The sequence below is a fragment of the Artibeus jamaicensis genome, unplaced genomic scaffold, assembly GCF_021234435.1.
Source record: "Artibeus jamaicensis isolate MK-2021 breed Jamaican fruit bat unplaced genomic scaffold, CSHL_Jam_final scaffold_833, whole genome shotgun sequence".
Taxonomy (NCBI): domain Eukaryota; kingdom Metazoa; phylum Chordata; class Mammalia; order Chiroptera; family Phyllostomidae; genus Artibeus; species Artibeus jamaicensis.
The window spans coordinates 17535324-17553822 of record NW_026522056.1 but is presented as its reverse complement, the minus strand read 5'-3'; the positions used below and the strand labels follow the sequence as shown (position 1 = coordinate 17553822).

General features: G+C 38.9%; 1 protein-coding gene across 3 annotated transcripts in view; it reads right to left on the bottom strand.

Moving 5' to 3' along the window:
• Window positions 1-18499, bottom strand: part of TUSC3 (tumor suppressor candidate 3) — a 118001-nt gene that overhangs the window by 82933 nt on the left and 16569 nt on the right. For all 3 annotated transcript variants that reach the window (XM_037128855.2, XM_037128854.2, XM_053660032.1), the window contains exon 2: window positions 9073-9242. In XM_037128855.2, coding sequence (XP_036984750.1) covers window positions 9073-9242 — 170 coding nt within the window. The remainder of the gene's footprint in view (window positions 1-9072; window positions 9243-18499) is intronic.

Here is an 18499-nt window from a genome sequence, read left to right as displayed (position 1 = left end):
TGTCTGCTTTACATGAAAAAGACACAGTAACCTTTTGGGGGAACCTTCTCCCCCACTAGTAACTGAAACAAAGCCAGGGCCTCATGCCTGCCAAGCAGTCATTAACGCGTCACGACTGTAGATGCCACCAGTAAAGACCCATCATCATCTGACGCGATCAACGGGAATCAAGCTGCTGATGGACCAGCACCGCCCAGGTCACCAGCACTGCTACCTGACTCCACTACTGTCACAGACGTCACAAGGTAACCACCATCACGGGCTGAGTGAGATTTCAAGCAGAAGCTAAGACGCACACTGGACTTGGGACTCTTACCAACACTTGGCCTATTTATTTGGTGGAGGAGGCCACATTAGTTAGAGGATTATCCCCATCCATTTTTAGCAATCTGGCTATATTAGCCTGTGACCTCCACTCGGGGCCACCACGGGCACCAAAGGTGGTCGACGCCCTTTCAGACTATGGTGTCACTGCTGCAGATAAACAATGAAGTTGGCTTAGAGTATCTGGTGAAGCCAGAAATCAAAAACTAATGGAGGCTCGTCATAACAGGTCAAATTAAGGGCACCATGAACAATGAAGAATCATCATCATAATGGATCAGTAAATAAAATTAAAATCTTTGAGTTGAAATACTATACCTATCCTACCTTTTCCTACCTTACTTTTCTCTTTTGAGTATCTCAAGGAATTAATGTAGAAAGGATGACAGAATTTTTAAAACATCGTCAACTCACAATCACCAATATTAAGTTCAGGCAAAGATTATCAATGGACGCTAAATTGATAATGGCTAAATCACTGGCTAAAATGGTAATGAGAAACAGGACGGTCACATGACCTAACTACCCCTCCCATCCAGTCACCTCCCCCAATAACTTAGTACAAGGGAAAAAAGACAGACTTAAACAATAGAGATGTGATCACCATCCTACTAACAGTAAAAGAGTTGGGGTTATCCAATCTCAGCAAGAGACTAGGGAAAAAAAATAGTACAGTGAGGTTATATCATATGCCTTCAACTTAGGAAACAATGAACTTGATTGAGCTCGGCAATAACCCTAGAGCATCCTTTATATTAAACTGGTCACAGATTCAATCAAGCCTGAAACAGTCCTCATGTATTATCCAAACCAGGCAAATAATGTGTGAATGCCATGAGAATTTGCTAGTCTGACAAAGAAGTGAAATCTTTTGTTCATATAGCCAGGCCTACTAGGGTGACAATAATTAAGGCCACAGAAAAATATTATCTAAGGGACAGAGGGACTGATAAGGGCTGTAGTCCCCAAACCATTTACCAAGCACTTACTAGAGCATTACGTGATGTACAAGGGTAATTTTATCTATACACAATTTTCACCTTATGTGCTCACTTTAAAATCTAATCTCATACGAATGTGACCTCGCTTTAATGAAACAAAAGGCTGATGAGCTCTTTTCCACACGGCTTTTGTGGCCAGCTATCTTCAACTCGCCAGTCCCTGTTATGAGATGCTACTCTGAATAAAAGCTTTTCATGATCTAATGAGTTTAATAAATGCTGGCTGATGGATCCCTGCCCTATAAGATTAATAATCTTAATTAGAAATGCAAAAGCAAAATGCAAATTACTGTTCACAGGGTAAAGGCAGTGATGAATTTGGACACTTAATAAAAGCATTTAATTCTATTAGCGCTAGAGTCACAAATCCCAACCCTGACGGATATAAGCCATCTGACTTTGGATAAATCATAGATTCTCTCAGCTTTGATGTTCTCACCTATAAAATGGATTTTATTGAGACTGAACTTTTATAATAGTCAAAATGATATGAGCTTATATGTAATGTCATATATCTCACACATATTAACATATGTATGACAACACAGAACTCTCAATACTTATACATAGTAAACAACAATTTTTTGAAGACTTCCGCCAAGATGGAAGCATAGGTGGAAGCACTGTGCCTCCTCCCACAACAAAGTTTTAGCAACAGAAACACAGCCCAAACCACAGAAAATTGTACTATATGGAAGTCTGACAACAATGAACCCTTCAGCCAAACCGGTAAGAGGGGCAGAGCCAGCAGCAGAGCGGGTCGGCAGGAAAGATCCACCGGACCTACCTGGGTGCGAGACCCAGGTGCGCCAGCAGCTGTGGGTGGATCCCAGGTGTGGAGAAGCGGACGGACCCACTGAGGGCGCAAGGCGGTGGACTCACTGAGGGCTGACTGCAGTCACACATTAGCACACAGATAAACGAGTGAAGGAGGGAGCGGTGAGACAGACCATGCAGGCCCCAGTGGCAGGAAGCGACAGAGGGGACTGCCATTGTCTCTCTCTGACCCCACCCCCACCTACAGCGTCACAAACCAGCGACCTGGGTGGCCCCGCCCTGGTGAACAACTAAGGCTCCGCTCCTCATACCTAACGGGCACGAACAGATCAAAACATGGCTCAAGAAGAACTTACGGCCCCAGAGCCGATAAATCTAACCAATGAAGAAAAAGCCAAACGTTCAGATGCACAGTTCAAAACACTGGTGATCAGGATGCTCACAGAACTGGTTGATTTTACTCACAAATTAGAGGAACATATGAAGGCTAAACTAATTGAAATTAATGGAAGTGCACAGGAAACCAATAGTAATGGAAAGGAAACTGGGACTCAAATCAAAGGAGTGGACCAGAAAGAGGAAAAAAATGACCAAACAGAAAAGAATGTAGAAACAAGAATTTAAAAAAATGAGGAGAGGCTTAGGAACCTCCAGGACATCTTTAAACGTTCCAACATCCAAATTATAGGGGCCCAGAAGGGGAAGAGGAACAGCCATGAGTGGAAAACTTATTTGAACAAATAATAAAGGAGAATTTCCCCAATCTGGCAAAGGAAATAGACTTCCAGGAAATCCAGGAAGCTCAGAGAGTCCAAAAGAAGTTGGACCCAAGAAGGAACACACCAAGGCACATCATCATTACATTAGCCAAGATTAAAATGAAGGAGAGAATCCTAGAAGCAGCAAGAGATAAGGGGACAGTCACCTACAAAGGAGTTCCTATCAGACTGTCAGCGGATTTCTCAAAAGAGACCTTACAGGCAAGAAGGGGCTGGAAAGAAGTATTCCAAGTCATGAAATCCAAAGACCTACATCCAAGATTGCTCTACCCAGCAAAGCTTTCATTTAGAATGGAAGGGCAGATAAAGTGCTTCTCAGATAAGATCAAATTCAAGGAGTTCATCATCACCAAGCCCTTATTATATAAAATGTTAAAGGGACTTGCTTAAGAAAAAGAAGATAAAAAAGATGAACAGTGAAAGGACAGCAAACTCACAGTTATTAACCACAACAAAAACAAAATCAAACTAAGAGGACAGCTAGATCAGGAGCAGAACCATAGAAATGAAGATCACATGGAGGGTTAGCAACAGGGGAGTGGGAAGAGAAGGGGGGAGAAGGTACAGAAAGTAAGTAGCATAGATGGTAGGTAGAAAATAGATAGGGGGGAGGGCAAGAGTAGTAGGGGAAATATAGAATCTAAAGAACTTGAGACATGTGGTCATTAACTAAAGGAGGGGAATGGTGGGGGAGGGGTGTGCAGGGTAGAGGGGAATGAAGGGGGGAATAGAACAACTTTAATGGCATAATCAATAAAATAAATTTAAAAAAACAAAATTTTTAGAGAGGGATGTTAGACAGTTAACATGTAATTTGTCAAGGTAATAATTCACCTTCCCTTTTAAAATATTTTTACATGTATAAGTACTAATTTTTTTCATTTAAGTCTAATAATATATTAATCTCCAAGACTTCACCAAAACTCCGGTTATACATGCATCCTGCCTGATTGATCCTACATGTACTTTTCCATTTTCTTTCACCTGCATTTTTTTCTTACTTTTAATGATCCAGAGTAATAACCTTAAAAGAGGATATTTTGTTCTTAGAATTTTTTGTGACTTCTGCAAAAAATGAGTAACTTTGTGGTAGACTATATCTAAAAGATTTTAGCAATTATGGGTAATATTCCCTTTACTACAGTTTGATAAAGGAAGTTGGAGCTAACACTTACAGGAGAGAAGTGAGAATTGTATCAAGTAGTCTTAATTAACAGCTTTATTTGGCCCAGGAGTTTGATGTTAGCACTGGAGAAGGTGAGAATTAAATTCTGAAGTTTGTGAATAAACTGACTGTGTGCAGGAAGAGCCGAAGGACTTGCTGAGAGGGCCCAGAGGGCAGCCAACAGCTCACTCAACAACCTAAAGTAACTGGAGAATCTAGGTGTGAGTTAACTCTGGAAGAAAATGTCTTAAAGAAAAAAGCAGAAAGTCGCACAAACAAAAGCAGTGAGATTTTAAAATTATAGCTATGAACTTTACAATGATTCTACAGAATTATAAAAATTATAGCAGTTCTATTTTTAAATGGCCCAAGAGTCCACTGACACAGAAGGACCTAGAGTTTAATTCATGTTTAGGAAGGGAGGAATGGATGACGGATGGCTGCTTATGATAGGGTGTGTTTCTCAATGAATCTGAGGCTTAATTTAGAATGCAATAAAATAATTTGAATCACTTTTTCCAACACTCTTTACCGTTTCTTACCTGAGATCTTTTGATCCACTCTACCCACCATCACAGAGATCAAAGTATTCTCTGGGCTATTAACAGTAGATCTTAGAATGCTGCTCATCCACAATAATTTCACAAATCCTCCTTTGAAGATGTTATTACTCTGTCATCAAAATTTGTCACCCCATCTGACACACTCCCAGGCCTCCCTCTATTGGCTCACTGAATTTTCCTCCTCTCCAATTCCATTATCACCCTGAGTAGTTGTGGCACATGTACATGATGTAATCCAGACACCACCACAGCCTCATGGTCCCTCAAGCCTCTTCCCAACATCAACAATTATCTAGATTATACTGCAGTAAATTATTTATCAAGTAAACCCTTTATGACAACTTCTAATTTTCAAGCCCACCCTGTTTGTACACAAAATCCGTTCTTCACACCTGGGAAAATACAGCATGATTATATCACACCTGGTTTTATCAGCTGTTCCCTGGCTTCCTTTCGCCCCCTAAACAACGATGAGCCCACAGTTACACATTCCAAACAAGCTCTCTCACTAGCACTCTTGAAGCATTTGCCTAAACCATGAACCAAACATGTTAACCCCTAACGAGGGTGTTCTTGCTGCTAAACTGCTTAGTACTGGGCCAGAAAATGATTGAATTCTACAAATTCCTCAATAAGAAGTTGGGCATTCTAGTTTCAAAAGGGACCACCAATGCTATGTGATCATCCAACTAATAATCTTTCCATCCCCACTATTCCTCAAGGAAAATAAATAAAAACTGAATCATGAACCTGCTTCTTACCTTCCCTTTCTCAATACTGGTCGCTAGGATTACCTAGGTCATAGTTTTGTCAATGTCACCGCCTTGGGCCCATCCCCAGAACAATTGAATCAGAATGCCTGGGTATGGGAGCCACATAGCTGTTCTACATTTTTTATTCAGTTCCAAAGCCTCACCTGTTCTTCCTCTTCTCTCCTAACAACCCACCACCACCTTAATCCACCAATTATATTAACTTTTCCTAATTTCACTAATTTTCTCTTATAAATCTAAAACTATTCTAAAATGTAAATTTTATTACAAAATAGGTTATAATAAGCAGACAAACAAAGGTTATTTTGAGCTAAGTGTTATTTAAAAAATTAAGGGTCCACAATTAACAATTTATTTAACAACATAATGTTGTAAGTAACATATTACCTAAAAGGATGTATGACTTCACAGTATATTATGGTTAATGTTATTAGAATACATGCAATTATACGTAACTGTGAAATAAATACTTCGAAAATAAACTATTTCTGGACTATACCTTCCAGAAATGCAACGATCAAATAAATGTATTTCTTCATGTAGTGGTGATTATAGGAAATCAATGTAGTCAATTTTTTGTAGCAAGCAAATGATTTTCCTAAAATATATATGGCATTATAGTACACCCAGAGACGTACTGTATTTTTAGGGAAAACTGAACTCTTATACCCAAATGTCAATTAAGGTGGTATTTTTGCCGGCGCAGGGCTTCGCAGCACCCCTTAGCTGTATGTACCCCCTCCACACCCGCCAGCCCTGTGCTGCAACGGTCTTAATGCCCTCGAGTACCTGCTGGTCCTCAAACTGGGTAGGAGGGGAACTCAGAATCATCTGAAGGGCTGTTTTTCAAAATGCTTTTCTTCACCATCTTCTCTACCCACTTTCAGCCTCAACATACACTGGTTATTAGGTTGTGACAAGGTCCTTCTTGAAAATGTCAGGACACTGAAATTCCCTGTCTGTGAGCTCTTATGAACAAAAGTTTCCTTCTTTCTTTCATTGACCCACGTTACTAAAAACTTCAGTTTCCACTGAAGTTCAAAATGATTTAGAAATCTATATAAAGTCTACGTATGAATCTACAACGTGCACAGTATGGATGTGGAACCATCACACAAAAAGCAATTGTTCTGGAAAAGAAAGAGTGGGCGAGTGGTCAGCAACAAAGAGACAGACGACCTGAGACGTCCTCAACCTCACAAGAAGTGGAATATGTCATTTAAAATCTCCTGAGACGAATTCTCCAGACCCAAATGGTTTTATCAGAGAACTTTTCAAACATTTAAAGTAGTAACGCAATCTTCTAAGAATTAAATTTTAATTTTTCACAATCTCTTCCAGAAAAATAAATGAGGAGGGAACATTTGCCAACTCACTTTATGAGGCCAATATTACTTGGGTACCAAAACTAGACAAAGAAACATAAAAATGATATAAAAATGATACAGATCAATCTGTATCATAAACTTAGATACAGAATTTTTAATAAAATATTAGCAAATAGAATTCAGCAATACATAAAAAGAGTAGTATGCTACAATTAAGTAGAATTTATTCCAAATTATAAGACTGACCCAACATCTGAAAATCATTTCAGATCAACAGACTAAAGCAGCAAAATCATATCAATACACAACAAAAAAAATGACAAAATCCAACACCCATTCAGAATAAAAACTCTCAGCAAGCTATGAATAAAGAACTTCCTCAATTTAATAAAGACATTTATAAAAATCCTACTGCTATTTCATACTTGATGAAAGACTGAATGCTTTCTCTCAAAGATCAGATCAAAATGAAAAACATATTACTTTTACAAAAAAATACATAGAAAATAATCTGGGGATCTAGGGCCAAGCCGAGTTCTTCAATTTGACAAGAAAAGGGAGAACTTTAAAAAGGAGAAAGTGATAAATTAAAATCTGCAAAGGACCCCATTTTGAGCATGAAAACAAAGGCATGAACTAGAAGAAAGTATTTGAAAACCAAGGGCCGTGACAAAGAACTAGAATCTACAATATATAAAAACCTCTTGAAACTCAGTAAAAAAAATCCAGTTAGAAACTGGCAAAAGGCATGGACAGATATTTTACTGAAGAGGATATACAATGACAAATAAGCACAAGAAACAATGTTCCACAAGAGAAATAAGCACATGAAAAGATCTTCAATTCCATTAGTCATTAAAGAAATGCAAAATACAACCACAATGAAAGAGCACCCCATCCCTCTCAAAATGGCTAAAATAAACTCGTACTGACACCAAATGCTGGTGAGGACACGGAAAAACGACCTCACTTGTTCACTGCTGGTGGGAATGCAGAAGGACACAGCCACTTGGAAAACACGTGGACAGTTTTCTGAGAGAGCTGGACATGTGACCGCCATACAACCCAAGCACCACACTCTGGTGTTTATCCCACAAGTTCACACAAAAAGTCTGTACGAGAACCCTGGCTGGTGTAGCTCAGTGGATTGAGCTCGGGCCTGTGAACCTAAGGATCATGGTTCTATTCCCAGTCGGGGCACATGCCTGGGTTGCAGGCCAGGTCCCAGCAGGGGATGCACGAGAGGCAACCACACATTGATATTTCTCTCCCTCTCTCCTTCCCTTCCTCTCTAAAGATAAATAAACAAATCTCATTGTATTTGTTAAAGCCAAAAACTACAAATGATGTTGATGTCCTTTAACAGATGGATATTTAAATAAACTGTGGTATATCCATGTTATGGAATATTACTCAGTAATAAAAAAGGAGAAATTGTTGATAAATGCTTTAGATGGATTTTGAGGGAATTATAAGAAGTAAATAAAAGCCAAACTGCAATGATTCTACACCGTTATGATTCCATTTCCATCAACAGTCTTGACAAAACAGAGAAATGGAGAACAAATTCTGGAGGTGGGACGTGGAATGGAGGTGGGAGGTGGCAAAAAGGGCAACAGCAAAGATTCCTCTGGGGATGAACTGTCCTGTATTCTGACTGTATCACTACCAACACCCTGCCTGTGATACTGTACTACAGTTGCACAAGATGCTACCACTGTACACAAGAGGTAAAAGGTATATGATTTGTCTGTTTTATTTCCTACAACTGCACATGAACCTACAATTATCTCAAAATTTAAAAACTGCTTAAATAAACAGCATGTGTTATATATGTATTATATTTTCACTTGTCCAAAATTTTGTTCAGTATGTTCCTACTAAAGAATATTTCATACATTCCAAATTGCTTACTTCTATTTCCCAGGAAGCAAGTTCTAATCAGCAGAGGGATCTAAAACTCAACAGACTTCCCTAGGAAGCACATCCTCTCCATTAAACTGTTAAAAGAGATGGTCTAAGGGGCCACCTCACTGTCTACAAGATGTGATTAGATGAGCTCCGTAGGCAATATTCAGACCCAATTCTACCACGTTCTTACCTTTGTACAGGAAATAAAGATAACAAATTTTCTTATATGTGGAACTGGTCAATAAATATTTTACACACTAAAAGAATATGGGCCTCTCAACGTCATTTTTTTAGAATACGATGATTTTTAGTTCACTTTTAAATGCTCATAATTATATTTGACCACAACACTGAACAACTGTTTAATTCTTATATACTGATATGAACTCTAACAGAACAAATATGTAAGCATGGATACTAGTTTTTAAGGGTTTTTAAGTGCATTAGTTACCTGCACACCGAACACTGCCGCTGAGGCTGAAGGGCCGTGAACATGACGATCATAGAATAGTTTCGAGGCGGCGCCTTTATAAATTTTCGGAACTTGTCGCCATTCATTCGGAAGATTGAGCGCCTGGAACTCCATTCCATCAGTTGTTCTACCTTTTCAGCTAAAAGATTCTGCAATTAAACATAGGAATTTAAATTTAGACAGGGTTTGAATCCTTCAGTTTGTATTTAGTATAAACAGAATCACGTGAGATTATATTTTAGCTAACATTAACTTTGGTTAAACGTTCTTGTTTTGGTGAATATGTTCGTTGTTAATTGACCTTACATGCATAAAATATTTCATTTTACTTTCCTTAATGATGTCAGAGGTTTATAAAACAGATACCAAAGGTAAAATAGACTTTCACCTCCAGGAAGATGGAATAGACATGTTCCCTGATCATCCCACTAAAGACGACTAAAAACACTGGTCATTGTATAAAAAGCAAGCATACGAAGGCTTGAAAAAGTGGAAACGAGGAGGAGGACTCATTGCAGACCTGGGGACCTGAACATACACACCATGGCAGTGAGTTTGCTGGATGGTTTTTGGTTTTTTTTGGCCTCATCTATTCTAGCCTGGTTGCTGCAGTAGTTGGCAGTCCAAGAATTCCAATGGATACAGACCAAAAAATAAACATAAAAACACCAAGAAAAGCCCAGTTTCTCTTCAGAAGAGGATAAAGAAGGGGTGAGATGGGTGGGACCATCACAACAATAACTGCTCTGCTCTAGCAAGACACCAGGTCCCACCACCACCCTGACTAGCAAAGCTGAACTTGATCTTAAACTGCCCTCTAAGTTTTAACGTGTGACAGCAGGGAGGAATCTCATAAATACAAAGTGAGGGAAAGAAACTTATCCACAGTCTGCTGTGTTCAGGATGTTCTATTTACACCAAGGTCAAAAGAGGAAAAATTAATCTACTGTGCTTGAAATCAGGAGGTACAGAAACCCACACAAAATGGAATATTTTTCAGTCTTCAAGGAGAAAGAAACCCTGACATTTGTGACAATATGAATGAACCTGGAAAATATTACACTAAGAGAAATAAGACACAGAAAGATAAGTATCACATGATCTCATTTATGTGTAGAATCTAAAAAAAGAAGAAAAATAAAAAGTAGTTAAATTCATAGTAACAGAGAGTAGAATAATGTTTACCAAAAACCTGTGGGGCGGGGGAGATGCTGATCACGGGATACAAACTTGCAGTTTATCAAGTAAGTTCTGGAAACCTAACGTACAGCATGGTGACTATAATCACAACCATGCACTGTACGCTTGCAATTTGCTAAAGGAATAGTATTCTTTAGCATTCGCACATTTAAAATAGGTCGATATGGAGGGGACAGATATGCGAATTAGTTGCATTGTGGTAACCATTTCACAATATATACATATCTGAAAACATCACATTGTATTCCTTAAATATACACAATTTTTATTTGTCAACAATAAGTTAAATTTATGTGACAAGCAAAAAGTTACTTAAAAATGTCAAGGGACTTCTGTTTTAGAAAGACCTCTCAAGTTGCACAGTGGAGAGTGGACTGGAGGGGAGAGTGGACAAAGCCGCAGGTTGAGAGACAGCACAAGTCAGAGGAGAAGTGAAGAGATCCGAGAGCTACGTAGCTTCCTAATCCACAGGACTGATGACCACACGGGAGGGGAATAGAGGAAGGAGTCAGAAATGACATCAAGTTTTTGCGTAGAGCATGTGAGTGGATAACTTTCTCACCCAGTAAGACAGGGAAACACAAGGAGAGGAACAAGTGGGTGAGCACTGAGTTCGGTTTGGGTGTGCCGATTTGATGTGCCTGCGTGCTGTTTAAGGACAGGGACCTGTGGTCTCTCTGTTCATTCCTACACACCAGATGCCTACAGTGGGCACTAGCACACAGCATACATCAGTAAATATTTGCAGAATTGACAAATTACAGCATGCTAATCTTTTGAAAAGTAGTGTTCGAAAAGTACAGACTTGTTTTAAATTTCCAATTAAGGTGACATTGAATATTGTACTAGTGTTAGGTGTACAGCATAGTGGTTAGACATGTAACTTATGAGGTGATTCCCCCAATAAGTCTAGTAGCCACCTGGCACCATACATAGTTATTAGAATATGATTAACTATATTCCCTATGCCGCACTTTGCATTTCCTTCCACGAGTATTCTGTAACGGCCAATTTGTGCTTTTTAATCACTTCTTTTTCCCCAGCCACCCACCCCACTCCTATCTGGCAAACATCATTTATTCTGTGTCTATGAGTCTGTGTTTCATTTGTTTTTGCTTTTTAGATTCCATATATAAGTGAAACTATATGGTATTTGTCTTTCTCTGTATGACTTATTTCACTCAGCACAATACCCTCTAGGTACGCTCACGTTGTTGCAAATGGTAAGATTTCATTTTTTTTATGGCCAAGTAACTGTATATATGTACCACATCTTCTTTATCCACTCCTCTACCGATGGGCACTTAGGTTGCTTCCATGCCTTGGCTATTATAAATCATGATGCAGTGAACATAGGGATGCATGTGTTTTCCTGAATTAGTGTTTTGGGTTTATACAGACAGACATCCAGAAGTGGAACTGCTGGGTCATATGGTAGTTCTATTTTTAAACTGAGGAAACCCCACACTGTTTTCCACAGTGGCCGCACCAGTCTGCAATCCCACCAACAAAGCACGAGGGTTCCCTTTCTCTACATCCTTGCTAACACTTGTTGTTTGTTGATTTACTGGTGACAGCCACACTGCCAGCCATGAGGTGATACTTCACTGAGGTTTCAATTTGTGTTTCTCTGATCATTAGTATCACTGAGCATCTCTTCACATACCTACTGGCCATCTGTGTGTTCTGTTGGATAAATGTCTACTCGGGGCATCTGCCCATTTCTAATTAGGTTGTTTTTTATTTATTTTTGGTGTCGAGTTGTATGAGTCCTTTATAAAGTCTGGATATGAACCCCTTATTGGATGTATCATTGGTAGGTTGTCTTTTTGTTTTGTTGGCTTCCTTTGCTGTGCAAAAACATTTTAGTTTACTTTAGTCCCATTTGTTTATTTTTCCTTTGCCTGAGGAGCTGTTTGATATATAGAGATATAGAGATATATCATGTATAGCACGATCTATATATGAGCAACATTACTAAAAGCCATGTCAAAGAGTTTATCGCCTATGGTTTTTTTTAGGAGTTTTAGGGTTTATGGTCTTACATTTAAGTCTGTTACCCACTCTGAGTTGACTCTTGTATATGGTGTGAGAAAGTAGTCTAGTCTCACTGTTTTGCATGTTACCTGCCCAGCTTTCACACCATTTACTGCAGACATTGTTCTACCCCATTGGATATTCTTGCCACCTGTGGCATAGAGTACTTGACCATATAGGTACGGGTTGGTTTCTGGGCTCTCTGTTCTGTTCCACTGATCTACTCAACACAGTAGTGACCATATATGACAAATCCACAGCTAACGTCATACTCCAGTGAAAAGCTAAAAGCACCTTCCTTAAGATCAGGAAGAAAGCAAGGATGTTCACTTTCACCACTTTTATTCAACATAGTCATAGACACACAATTCAGACAAGAAGAAATAAAAGGGACCCAAACTGGAAAGGAAGAAGTAAAACTGTCATTATTTGTAGAAACGATACTGCATATAGAGAGCCCTAAAGATTACATTAAAAACTTGTAGAGCTAATAAATTTATTCAGTAAAGTAACACGACATAAAATATTCAGAAATTGGATGAGCTTTTTATATACCAATAATGAACTATCAGAAATGAAGAAAACAGTCCCATCTGCAATTGTATAAAAAACGAAATACCTAGGAATAAATATAAATGAGGTACAAGACCTGTGCAGTGCTGAGACAATTATAAGATACCTCATATATCTCGTACCTGGAATGGAGTACCTAAGAATCAGTGTTTTTCTTAATGCAGTTCTTCCATAGTTCTAACATGAAGACTAATTTGAGAAGCCACTGCTTTATTCAATCTCAGAAATATGGCGCTTTTTTATATCACCAGGCCTAGCATAAAAGAAACATGCACCTTCCGCTTCTTCCGCTGTCACTTCTTAGTGAATTTCTCTTGCTCCACTGAAACCAGCTCGTGCAAGGATTCTTCCATCAACCACCTAGGGACTAGCAGGCCCTCCTTTGGAGAAAGTCTACTGGACCACGTACCACATTTATTATTTCTCACATGGCTGCTTCTCCCAATACAGTCTCAGTTCCTCAGCGGCAAAACTCACGCCTTATGACCTTTGCAGCCCCAGATTCTTGAAAAGTTCAAAGGATGTAATAGATACTTAAGCTGTATGTAACTGAAGTAGGAGTTCTGCTACCCTTTAATTAGAAAATTTTAACTAATAATTTAGGAGATACTTCTAAATTCTCCCTACAATATAAAGATAGGAGAGAACCAAAAATATCGCTAATTGAGCTCTAGTAGTTTTTTTTGTTTGTTTTTTAAGGTTTTTTTTTAGAGAAAGGGGAAGGAGAAACAGGGAGAGAAACATGAATGTGTGGTTGCCTCTAGCGAGCTCCCTGCTGGGGACCTGGCCCGCAACCCAGGCATGTGCCCCAGCACATGTCAACCAGCGACCCATTGATTCGCAGGCCCGTGCTCAGTCCCCTGACCTACACCAGCTAGCGTGAGCTGTAGTGGTTGTAACACACTTTAAAATCACTAAAAGAGACTGGTATTCTACAAACACATGTCAGAAGCAAATTTCTAAGAGCTTAAATTTTATGTACAAATTTATAAACTTCTAAAATAGAAATTAATGGAGAAAATACTTCTACTTTTGGGGGCGTATTCATTTCTGAACCTATTCCTATAATATCCTAGGTTAGTTACTGTTATTCACTTCCCACCCATAAGGAGCAAAGTATTCAGTATTTTTATCTCTTGCCTCAAGCAACTTACCCCTGTTTTAGAGTCAACAATCCAAGAGTTAGAAGCACCTGAAAATTGCTACAGTCTGTGCTTTTTGACTGTTTTAGAAGCCTTGCATCTGTGCACACTAAAAAACACTAACAAGGCACCGTTAACAACATCATTTCTGAATTTTCTCATTTTTGCACACCAAAGATACACTAGAAAGTCTACAATAAACTATGTTAACCACATCGATGGTCCTTATAAGCAAAGAAAACCATAAGCCTGCTGAAGCCAAATGAAAACGTGTGCCTTCCCACCTGGATACAACGTATCATCACTGATGAAGAGTCCATGACAATTAGCCACATGCATTATGGAAATCATAAAAATTAAGTTTATTTTAAAAATGGAACATTATCATCCATACCTTAATATAAGGCTTATAATCAACAAGAAGAAAGAACTATTTCATGAGGACTTCCAATGTGTCAGGTGCCACACTGGGCACCCAGAATGTCAGGTGCCAACCAACACCCCTATTGCACAGAGAAAAAAACTCAGGGTCAGAGAACCTAAGGTACTTACTCAGGATCAAAATAGTAAGTGCTTAAGTAGGGAATCAAACTCGGTTTTTCTGCTGTTCCTTCCTATGCTGTTTTCTCCATGTAATGGTGCATGTATGTGTTATATGTCTGTGTGTGATATATTACTCTCTCTATCCCACCCCCCCATCACATACGCAGTCTTAAAAAAAAAAAAACCTAGGGAACTATGTAAACAAAAGTAGACTTTTCTACACAGTAAGACAGTTTATTTTAAAAGTTCCTCTAATTTAAGTCTCTGGCTAGGCCTAGAAAGTAATTCTTTGTAAGCATGCATCATTTATGGTAAAAACTAGGCCAGATAAACAAATTAACTTGTAGTTTCCAGTTGCTTAAAGGTTTTAAGATAATACAGGAAAATGTATTTAAACAGTGCCAGTGCACTTGAAGAATATAACAGCAAAAACATTGTGTGTTAAAAGTGAATTGAGAACACATAATTAAAGAGAGTCAAGTGACAGATTATTCAGGAAAGTACAGAAGTAATCGATGGATTACCTTTGTACTGGGGAAAAAAAGGTCTAGGCAGGGAGGTTTTCAGGGCGCCATGGCTGACTCACACTTTCAGAAGCAACTATTATAAAGAAGGGTGAGCGCATTCTCCAAGGAAAATGTTACAAGTGCTGTGGTAGAAATATTCCGTAAGGAATGAAAATCTGATCTGTGATCATCAAACACAATGATCTGAGAAAGAAGCACAGGCTGAGCCATGGTCTCAAACAGGGTTTACTCCACTGTTGCCGCTGCATTTCTCTGTGATAGCACTATTGCCTCGTTGTAGGACAAGGTTGGGCGCATTTGTCCCTTCAAAATATTCCCACTTGCAGGGTCATCTGTACTCCTCTCTGCTGGGGTTTGGGCCTTCCCACCACCATTCACTTCGCCAGGACTAGTTTGAAGACTTCACCATCTTCTCCATTTGGTTGTCCCCCTTGGTCTCTTACAGAAAGTAACAGTCATGGATGTTAATTTCCTGTTCCCAATGGAGAATGAAATAAGCTAAAAAAAATTCATTCCTAATGGAACTATGTATTTCAGGGGCCACAGAAACATTCAAAGGATGGACTGTAATGTATCCTTAGAAAACTGAGAAGGCACCATTGTGTATTTTAAAACTGAAAAAGAATTTGATGGCTGAAGTTCAAATGGTGATTCTGCATTTATATGCAACATTACTTGACTGAATTATTTCCGTGAATCTCAGTTCCTACATCTCCAAATTTGACAAAATATCTCACAATGTTGTTGGTAAAATTAAGTGAATGGATGTACGGAAAACTCGTAGCACATCATCCTGCAAAGGACAGGCACTCAAATGTGGTTCCCTTCCCCTCGGGGCCATTTCTATCAGCAACAGTGATCGGGCTGCTACAGGAACATCTGCAGTGAGGATTCTTAAAATCTCATTAATACCTTAAATCTTGGAGCTACCAAATGTTTTCTCAGTACTTATTACATGTCAAGTACTGTGCTAAGTTTATAAACAAGCAATGCAGATTACTAATTACTTGACAAGCATTGTGTTAAGTTTATGGAACGTGAAAGAGGAACAGTACAGCAGATCCTACTGACAAGACCTTATGGCGATGAAGCTCTAGCAGCAAAGAATATTGCTGACATTGATGTCATGGTCGTGGCCTTGCTGTTGAGTAAGCGGCTCAGTGCCAGCTCAGACGGGATGGCACGAGAGATCTTACTTCTGTGAACACCAACTGGCTGGCAGTGGCTCTTTAAATTTAGCACAGAGGAAACCTAGACTGGTCCTATGTAAAGAGCGTGTGAGCAGTTTGCTACTGGCACAAGGCTGGGAAATAGGAACACGGGTGTCATAAATCTACCGTTTCAGGAACGGAAAAAGATACCTAATACTTAAAATCTTCAAGAAGAAACCCTGTCCTTACCTATTACATTGGGAAAAGCAAGAGCTAGCAGGTCCCACCTATTCATGAGGTTAAGAGTCAGTCATATTACCTATAGGGGCCCAGCCATCTGTCTTCTATTTTTACCTTAATGTTTTTATGAAAGCTGAATTTTAAGGCAACTCACCATAATTAACAAATTGGTCCTCAACATATGATATTACTCAAATTTTCTCACATTTTGACAAACCAGTTCATAAAAAATACAAAGAAATGATACATTTCACGAAACAAACGTAATAAAATGGCTCATTCCAAAGTGAAGCTTACATACAAAAAACCCCTCACTAATCTAATACTTTTATCGTCATATACCTATTTCCAGCCTCTTATCCCTAGGTACATTTAATGATGACCAGATGCACCAAAACAAAGATGGCCGTGGTCTCACGTCTTGAAGAAAAGGGACATCTTCCCAGAGGAACAGCCGTTCACGTGCCCGCGCACCGTTCTCCTACACAGTGTTTATGTAGGTGCTCACCACCATCAAAATATCCAGCATCCAGTTTGTCCACAGTGACTCGCTGGATAAGGTTTGGGATGAGAACAGGAAGGACATGCTGAAGGCATCTCTTGATGATACACACGGAAACTCCATGACCCTTCTGTCCCCCCTTCTGTTTTATCGGAGTCTTTACTTTTCTAGACTTTACCATCCAAGAGGCGTACTCCATGCCCACTGGTAAATCCAAGAGAAGTGGCCAGATACATGCTGTTTGCATTTGGGAGAAAACTTATCTTCAATTCCTGAAATCATGTAATCCTAAAAATACTTACTCATTTTCCTTAATATTATATGATTCTCAGATTTGAATAAAATATATGGGTAATTAAATATTTTTGGCTAAAAGCCAAAAATACCAAAGATTAGTCACTACATCACCCAATGAACATTAAAAAAAATGTTCAATAAAGATCACCAATATCCTTACGAGCACTCAGAAGACCACAGTGAGCTACCCAACAGGGAACTGGACTATTCTGATGGAAAATATAAAGTACATATAGCACACAGGCCATGGAGAGGGCGACGATTTGAACAAGAAGTTTACTCAGTTAGGAACTCAGCAAATTACGGCACCTCTGCAGTCCACGTAACACTCTGCTGGAAACTCTCACCTCCCAGTACTTCAAAGGTCAAAGACTAAGAGATTCAAAATACTTTAAATAAATCAACTGAAAGTTTTTTGATGTATTTAATATCAAGCTCTTTAAAATTAAAAGGAATAGAAAACCTCAGACCAATCCACCTCCGAGGATGCGCTAAAGAGAACCTGGTGTGTGTTAAGCACATCAAAGGGAACCCAGCGCCCCATGACACGTACAGCCGTACTTAAAAGCTGGTGCGTGGGGAGAGCCTCACACACACTTTTTTTAAGCCCAACGTGTCAAAGAGGGTAGTACCTAACTTAACTCCCATCTAAATGGAAAATGTAGATATCAAGTTATTTGAGAAAACTCTTATTCAAGTGTTCCATTTTTTTAGAAAGGAGAAACCTTTGACTGATGCCGCTGCGGTACTCACTTAACTATCTCTAGAGACACAGTAAAAGTGTGCCCAGTAACACTCGGTACTTAGTGGCTTTATCAGCCTGAACTGCCTCAGAAAGTGTCCCTGAAGCAAGATCCACATGTTGGCTATTTTGTATCCCTCAAGGTATCCTGAACGTGGCTAGCTCCAGACAGGCCCTTTATTTCAGAGTGTCAAACTTCAGTTTGAACTAGACTTTTTATTCACTGGTTCAAAAGTGGAAAGAATATGATAAAGAAAGCAACTGTTTCCTAAACTTGTATATGTAATTGGCATTTTATATGTGTACAGGATATATAGTGAACTTAAGAATTACAGCAGCAAAATTTAAAACTAATAATTTAAGAATTTAATACTAATTTAACTATTTAATTTTTTAAAAAAGCAATGCATTTACATAAAGACATCAATATAAATTATGCATTGAAAAATATC